The sequence below is a fragment of the Protobothrops mucrosquamatus genome, unplaced genomic scaffold, assembly GCF_001527695.2.
Source record: "Protobothrops mucrosquamatus isolate PMUCROS unplaced genomic scaffold, P.Mucros_1.0 scaffold6818, whole genome shotgun sequence".
Lineage (NCBI taxonomy): Eukaryota > Metazoa > Chordata > Lepidosauria > Squamata > Viperidae > Protobothrops > Protobothrops mucrosquamatus.
The window spans coordinates 9,045-17,443 of record NW_015392633.1 but is presented as its reverse complement, the minus strand read 5'-3'; the positions used below and the strand labels follow the sequence as shown (position 1 = coordinate 17,443).

Here is an 8,399-nt window from a genome sequence, read left to right as displayed (position 1 = left end):
ATGTTTCTATGCTGACAACTCTCCTCATGCACGGAAGGGAGGGGTATTCTTCCAAATGTCCATGGAAATGGAGGTCAGACGGGGAATTCTGGGAGTCGAAGTCCACTCCTCTTAAAAGAGCCATAGTTGAGAAACACTGTGTGTTGTCTCCTTCTGGATTCTCCAGAAACTGGGCACTAAAAGCCAATTTCATCAGAACAAACTTTATTTAATGGAAATGTAAATTCCTACGAGGGAAAACAGGCAATGCTCTCTGTGATGTGATGTGCAAGAGGTATTTTGTTCGGTCGTGGCATGTTCATTTCAAGGGGCTGGCTCATAAGTGTAAGGACTTGCCCCTACTGCCCCTCTCAGGAAAGGACAACTCTTGATGCCGTGTGGTTCATCAAAAGAACTTTTACCGAGAGACAGTGGTTGCAGTAAGACCAAGTGGAATCTAACATTCCTGCGCAAAGCACCAAGCTATTCTTCCCCCACAGAAACCCAAACCCCCTGACCAGTCCACCAGCAGCCATTACAGTGCTGAAAGATTGTTTTGAGAATGCTGAAGTATAGGACAGATAGTGGGTCATCCTCAGGGCTCAGCGACCTTGGAGTCAGGCTGGAACCGGCTGGGAAGGAGTCCATTCTGTCTCTGAAGACGATCCACCTCCCTAATTCCCATGTGGTCATGGGCTGTTTTTGCTAGAAATTGGAAGAAAATGCCAGTTTGAGGCAAAAAATGTCACAAATTGCAATCACGTGATTATGGAAAGCTGCAAATGGCAGTAAATACACAGTGGTTGCTGAGTACCTGAAATACAGTCATGTGACCACAGGGAGGGAAATAGCTGTTGGTTTCGGAATCAGATTGTAAGTACCTTTGGGGAGGCCCATCTAACTTTGAACAGTCGCTAACCCTAACTGTCATAAGGCTATCTGTACATCCATATAATTTTCATAGCAATAACAGAGAATAGAATAGAATAGAATAGAATAGAATAGAATAGAATAGAATAGAATAGAATAGAATAGAATAGAATAAACCTTTGAGATCTTTTAGTCCAACCCCCCACTCAGGCAGGAAACCCTATACAATTTCAGACAAATTTTTGTCAAGATCTCTTCTTAAAAACTTCCAGTGTTGGAGCATTCATAGCTTCTGGAAGCAAATTGTTTCACTGGTTAATTGTTCTAAATGTCCAGAAATTTCTCCTTAGTTCTAGGTTGCTTCTCTCATTGATTAGTTTCTATCCATTGCTTCTTGTCCTGCCCTCAGGTGCTTTGGAGAAGAGGTTGACCCCACCTGTTCTTTGGGGCAGCCCCTGAGATATTGGAACACTGCTATCATGTCCCCCCTCATCCTCCTCTTCATTAAACTAGACATACCCAATTCCAGCAACCGTTCCTTATATGTTTTAGCCTCCAGTCCCCTGATCATCTTTGTTGCTCTTGTCTGCACTCTTTCTAGAGTCTCAACATCTGTAAATAATATCATCCACAAATGCTAACAAGATAGATCTTTTGCCTTCACAATTTCGAGTTATCTAAAAGTGATCTCAGGAGAGGCAACTTCACTCCAGTGCCGGGAGATATGGGCCTCTAAGAAATCCTGTCTTAATTAAGGAATTTTGGACTGCATGAGGAATTTCCCAGCCTTGTTTATAGTGAGTTCCGTTATAGTGAAAAAATCTGTCTTACAGATCCCAAATTCTATTTCAACCTCGACTGGCCTTCAAGATCTGTTCCTGTAATCCTTGTCTTTTCTCTGATTTCTTAGAGAGCTTTTCCTCCTAACCTTGGGGATGCTTCTTTTAGGCTTTCACATCGTCCAGATGATGATCTTCTGTGAAATAGGGGAAGATGGGAAAAGGAGCGGCCGTTGGCAGTATGGCTATGATGGGTGGGATTTCCTTGACTACGAGATGGCGACCGGCATCTGGACAGCAGCTGACAAAGAAGCCCAGGGGATCAAGCGGAAATGGGAGGCCGAAACCGCCATCAAGCAGCGTTTCACAGGTTACCTGGAGAGCACCTGCATGGAGTGGCTGCAGAAGAACGACCACTACAGATCGGAGATATCCTTGAGGGAAGGTATGGAGAAACAGCCAGAGAGAAAGTATGGGAGCTGCATCTGCTTAGGTGTTGCAAATGTTTCCTGTGTAGGTTTGCTGGCAAAGAACAGGCCAGATGACCCAGTTGGCTTGTTTTCTGCTGGCTATCGTCAGCCGATGTGCTGCCCCACTCACTCACACCCAGGTAACCGTGGTTTAGTGAGTTTATTAATGTTCCCCAGTAATTCCCTTTACCAATATTCAGAACTGTCCCTATAGGCCCAGCCACAATCAAGCCAAGATTAGTCCACAAAGCAACTGGTCAATAGTCCATAAATAAGTGAAAGTTGCTCAAACAAATAGCTCCACCAAACAAACTTAAATCCACTAGGCCAAAATTAAATACACATACGAAAGCTCACTTAGCAAGAAAAGTTCAGAGTCTCCAAGGCACGATTCCAAACAGTGAAGCAGGAAGCATGACGGGGAAAGAAACAGCCGGCAAACTGACACGTTCCCAGTAACGCCTCCCTATTCCTGCTGTCCTAAATAGCCAGTTTCCCAGTGCAGCCCATCAAGATGGGCAGGGCCTTCTCCACCCGAGTAGTCTGGCTGACCTCCATTGCTCCTGCCTTTTCTCTGCCCTGTGGGCTCTCGGATCAGGTGCAGGAGGCAGTTCCTCCTCCTCTTCGCTGGCTGTCTGCCCCTGCAGGCGTTCCCCAGGTGAAGCCTCCTCTGATTCTCTTTTGGATGGCTGTTCAGAGTCATTATTTAACCGGGTTCCAGACGTGCCAGGAATGGCCTCATCCTGCCTTGAGCTTATCTCCAAGAAAGAATCTGGGAAGTCGTCCAAGCGATTGCAGCCTTGATCCTACCCTTGTTTTTAGCCCTCTCTGATATTTTTTTTTTTAAATCAGTCTCTAGAAGTGGAAATAGTAGGGTCAATCTTGTAACGGAATCCAGACAGGAAGCAGGACCAGAAGAGTTAATTTGAATCAAATCAAATCAACTTGATTTGGCCACAGGTGATTAGACACACAAGGAATTTGTCTCCGGGACAGAAACACTCAGTGTACTTGCAAGGCAACAGAGAAAATAATAATACAGCTCGACTTACAGTCACAATTGAGCCCAAAATTTCTGTGGCGAAGCGAGAAATTTGTTAAGTGAATTTTGCCCCATTTTACGACTTCTTATAGTTGTTAAGTGAATCACAGCAGTTGTTAAATGAGTAACACGGTTGTTAGGAGAATATGGCTTCCCCGCTGACTTTGCTTGTCGGAAGGTGGTAAAAGGTGATCATATGACCCCTGGACACTGCAACCATCATAAATACAAGTCAGTTGCCAAGCATCTGAATTTTGATCATGTGACCATGGGATGCTGCAACGGTCATTAAGTGTGAAAAACTAAGTCACTTTTTCCTGTGCTGTTGTAACTTTGAACAGTCACTAAATGTTGTAAATTGAGGATTACCTGTATTTAATGAAGTGCTTTTATGTCTGTTTTTCCGGCCGAAAGAAACTATTCAGAGCAGCTTGATTTATTTGGAGACTCCTAGAGTTCTGGTTCCACATGCGATGCACAAGTCAAACTGATTTCTGGGGAGGCTCAATTTTGATTCTAACACCCCCTCTTTTTTTCCCCCAGTTCCTCCAGTGGTGACGATGAGCAGCAGGACAGAAGCCGATGGTATGGAGAGGCACGTCTGCCGAATCCACGGCTTCTACCCCAGGGAGATCGATGCCTCCTGGACGAGGGATGGGGAATTCTGGCTGCAAGACACCTTCCATGAGTCTCTGGCCCCCAACTCAGATGGGACCTACTATTACTCGCTCGGAATCCAGATCGATCCCAAGGAGAGGGGCCGCTATCGGTGCCACGTGGAGCACGATGGCTTGCAGCAACCTCTGGACCTGGACCTGAAGGGTGAGAGGCTGCAGGGAGGGAAAGGCTGGGCTCTTTTTACAGCCGGAGGATTATGGGAGAGAAATTGTGCCAAGATATATAACAACAACAACAACAACTACAACCAACATAATAATAATAATAATAATAATAACAACAACAACAACAATAACAATGTAGTAGTAGTAGAGTTGGAAGGGACCTTGGAGGACTTCTAGTCCAATCCCTGCTCAGGCAGGAACCCAATACCATTACAGACAAATGGTTGTCCAGTCTCTTCTTAAAAACTTCCAGTGTTGGAGCATTTACAACTTCTGGAGGCAGGTTGTTCCACTGATTAATTGTTCCAACTATCAGGAAAGTTCTTCTTAGTTCTAGGTTGCTTCTCTCTTTGATCAGTTTCCATCCATTGCTTTCTGCCCTGCCCTCAGGTGCTTTGGAGAATAGCTTCACTCCCTCTTCTGCTACGGTATCATGTCATCCCTCGTCCTCTTCATTAAACTAGACCAGGGGACTTCAAACTTGGCCCTTTTATGACTTGTGGACTTGAACTCCCAGAATTCCTCAGCCAGCATACTTGGCTGAGGAATTCTGGGAGTTGAAGTCCACAAGTCACAAAAGGGCCAAGTTTGAAGACCTCTGAACTAGACATACCCAATTCCAGCAACCGTTCTTTATATGTTTTAGCCTCCAGTCCCTTGATCATCTTTGTTGCTCTTCTTTGTGCACTTTCTAGATTCTCAACATCTTTTTTACATCGTGGTGACCAAAGCTGGATCCAAGTGTGGCCTTACCAAGGCATTGTAAAGTGGTATTAACACTTCACCTGATCTTGATTCTATCCCTCTGTTAATGCAGCCTAGCACTGCATTAACTTAACTAAAACTGCATTAGGTTTCAAGCCGTTGCCGCAGAACTCCCAGTAATTCCTACCAGCTGATTCCTGCCAGGACCCATTTTGGAGCAGACCAGTTTATCCAGCTTCTTTGATAGCCACAGGGTTGCATGTCAGATGGCATGTCAGAGAAGAGCAACTGAGATGATCAGAGGCCTGGAGACCAAAACGTACGGAGAATGGCTGTGGAACTTGGGTTTGGCCAGTCTAAAGATAAGCAATAGGGGAGACATGATAGCAGTATTCTAGTATCTGAGGGGCTGCCACAAAGAAGAGGGGGTCAGCTTGTTCACCAGAGCACCAGAGGGAAGGACGAGAAACAATGGTTGGAAGCTGATCAAAGAGAGAAAAAACCTGGAATTAAGGAGAAACTTCCTGACAGTGAGGACAATCAACCAGTGGAACAGGTTACCCCCAGAAATCGTGTGCACTCCATTGCTGGAAGTTTTTAAAAAGAGACTGGACAATCATCTGTCTGGGATGGTATAGGTCCTCCTGCTTGAGCCAAATTCTATTCTATTCTATTCTATTCTATTCTATTCTATTCTATTCTATTCTACTCTATTCTACTCTACTCTACTCTACTCTACTCTACTCTACTCTACTCTACTCTACTCTACTCTATTTTCTATTCTATTTGCCCAGCGTGGAGCGTAGTCCATTTGCCAAGCAACCATGTGTTTCTCAAAGACGCTAGCTGGAAAAAACCTTTCAATCCTTCAGAAAGATTGCATTTGCTAAGCATTGGAGAGGAAAAGAGATGCTGACTGTTGAAGATTGGATTTTAAAGTTGACTAAATTAGCAGAGATGGCAGAATTAACTGCCTTGATTAGGCAATGGACTAGACAGCTTTATAAGAGACTGGAAATCATCTGTGGACTTTCTACGTGTTAAATACAATAACAGATGGTTAACGGGGATTTGAAGATTAGGATAACATTTGGGTTAACCTATTGGCTTTTTATCTTTCTATTTACATATATATTATGATGTTGGGTCGATTTGATTGTTAGATACATAGATTCTCTCATCTGGAATATTTGTTTACGTAATATAGTATTTTGCTAAATAAGGATGGGAAAACTTATAACTATTTGTAGACCTGTTAATGTAAAGGGAGGAAAACCTATCAGTTTTTTTAAAATTCATCTTTCAGCATCCAGCCAGGTTGGCTACTTTATGTTCATCGTTAGATATATCTGACATTTGGGTTTTTTTCTTTTTCCCTTCTTTTTTCTACACCTCAAATTTTCTTTCTTTATTTTCACTGTTAATGTTCTATGTTTTTTCTTTTTCCTGTTTTGTATTTTATTCTTGTTAAGAAATGAAAATAAATAAAATAAAGAGAGAAAGATTCTGCTTGCTGCCTTTCTGCAAACACGATCTTTTCAAAGGTAGAAAGGCTTTTCCAACACTTCACCCTTCGGAAAGTTATCCTTCAGAGTGAATAGCCTGTAGAATGTGTGGAATAAAAATGTTGACGTCTCCTCTGACGTAAAGGCATCTGACATTTCTTAACTTGGTAGATCCCTTATCTTTCTCGCTGTTTGAGATCTTTTCCCCCAATAAGTAGATATTTTATGGTTCCATGGAGTGATTTGTTCTTTCTCCCAATCCAGTTCCAGAATCCAGTTCCAGTCTGGGGCTTATCATCGGTGTTAGTGTGGCTGGCGTTATCTTGGTGTGTGCAATTTCTTCTACCTTGGCATTTCTCAGTAAGTATCCTTTTCTGGGTGATTGAAAGATGGGTCAATTTCTCCCATGTGTCTCCCTTTGGGGAGCTAGCTAACTTCTTTGCTTACTTGCTGCTTACTTGTTTATTTATGTATTCATTTATTTAGTACCTGCCTTTATTATTTTCACAAATAACTCAGGGTTGTAAACATATTCAACACACCTGCCTCCTATTATTTTCTCCACAACAATAACCCTGTGAGGTGGTTATGTGACTGGCACAAGGTCACCTGGCTGGCTTTCATGGCTAAGGCAGGACCTGATCTCAAGCATGGGCTTCTGCTTTGTAGGCCAGTGCCTGGTTCTCAACCTATGGGTCGCGACCTCATTTGGGGTCGATCGACCATTTCACGGGGGTCACCAAGCAAGGCTGTCCACCATTTTTTCCCCTTTTCCGGCGGGTGCCTTACCTCCCTTGAGCTGGGCCAGCTGGTGGTCGGCCTGCTCCATCTCTGCCGCTTGCCAGCTACGCCTCGGCCGGCGCAGGGGGCGGAACCACGCATGCATGGCGCTCCCGGGCAGGGAAAGTCCTCGACTTACGACCGGTCAGGTAGTCCTCGACTTACGACCGGTTTAGTCCTCGACTTATGACCGGTTTAGTCCTCGACTTACGACCGGTTGGGGTCGCGGCATTAAAAAGGTTGAGAACCATTGCACTAGACCAAACTGTTTCTCTTCTGTTTCTGGGCTTCCTTTTTCCCTGTTTTCCCAGCCGACATAACGAACATCTGAGATCTCAGCCTCTTGCTGGGATTCCAGTCTCAGTTCAGCTGAGTCCAAGGTTTGGACAGTCCTGTCTTCTTCTGAGTTGGGAAGAGGCATTCCAGGTCTGTCCCTTTCAAAGGCTTTGTTCAAAGAGAAGGGCTTCAATGAAAATCTTCCTCCCCTCCCAGGTGCTGCTTCTGCTTGCTGCTTTCTCCATTTCCCTTCCCTCCTGGGGAATGATCCATTGATCATTGATAATCAGGTGATACTGTCAGGGAATTGCACAGCAGCTGTCCAAATAAAGTCAGAGACGCTGACATGAACTTGTAGGTTTATATAAATAAATATATTTAACATCTCTATATACAGCAGACTAGATAGTCAGGCAAACAGGAGCATTGTGAGGTAAATCACAGAGGGCAAAAGGCACACAGAAGAAAAAAGGCGGGAAAAAAGGGACAGTCCCCCTCCGCCACACCCACAGCAATCAATCACAATGCAGTTTGCCTCAGGCAGGAGCCAGCACTCTCCAACCAATCGGTACATAGTTAAAAACAAACATACATGACGCCTAAAGAAATGGCAAGTCGAAATGAACAGGCACGTAGCTGCCAAAGTTTCATTCTTGACATATCGCCTCCTCAAAAAAAGAATGAACCTGGAAATACATAAAAACAAATATACATGCATATAGACGTGGATTAGGAATTAAAACCCCTAATCCATGTCTGTCTGTATATTTGTTCTATTTGTTTAATTCTATGAACTGGTGTCTGGGAACCTCAAAGTTAATTTTGCTTTGACATTACCATGCCGTGTATTTATTAAGCAGTAAGATTTTCAGAAACAGAGTGAATCTGATGATTTATTTGGATCTTCAAGCTGGATGTTGACAACAACCCTTGTGTGTTTTCGGTCACTGCATGTTCTGTCCCCGTCCGACCCACACACCCAAACAGCCAGCCGAGGGTTAAAGACTTCTCCAGACACCACTTCACAGATAAGAAACTTGGCAGCAGCTCCGTAGCTGCCTGCCAAGACCTTTTACTCCAAGAACACAGAAACAAAAAACAATACACACAGTTTAAAGCCACAGCAAACTACTTCGCCAGAGATTCAGCTT

General features: G+C 44.0%; 1 protein-coding gene across 1 annotated transcript; it reads left to right on the top strand.

Moving 5' to 3' along the window:
- The first annotated feature begins 1,802 nt into the window (after positions 1-1,802).
- LOC107300372 (major histocompatibility complex class I-related gene protein-like) lies at positions 1,803-7,303 on the top strand. Its single transcript, XM_015829706.1, has 3 exons — positions 1,803-2,073; positions 3,684-3,986; positions 7,284-7,303. Exons 1-3 carry the CDS (start codon positions 1,815-1,817, stop codon positions 7,301-7,303), a joined length of 582 nt encoding a protein of 193 aa, XP_015685192.1. The 5' UTR covers positions 1,803-1,814.
- Positions 7,304-8,399: the final 1,096 nt, after the last annotated feature.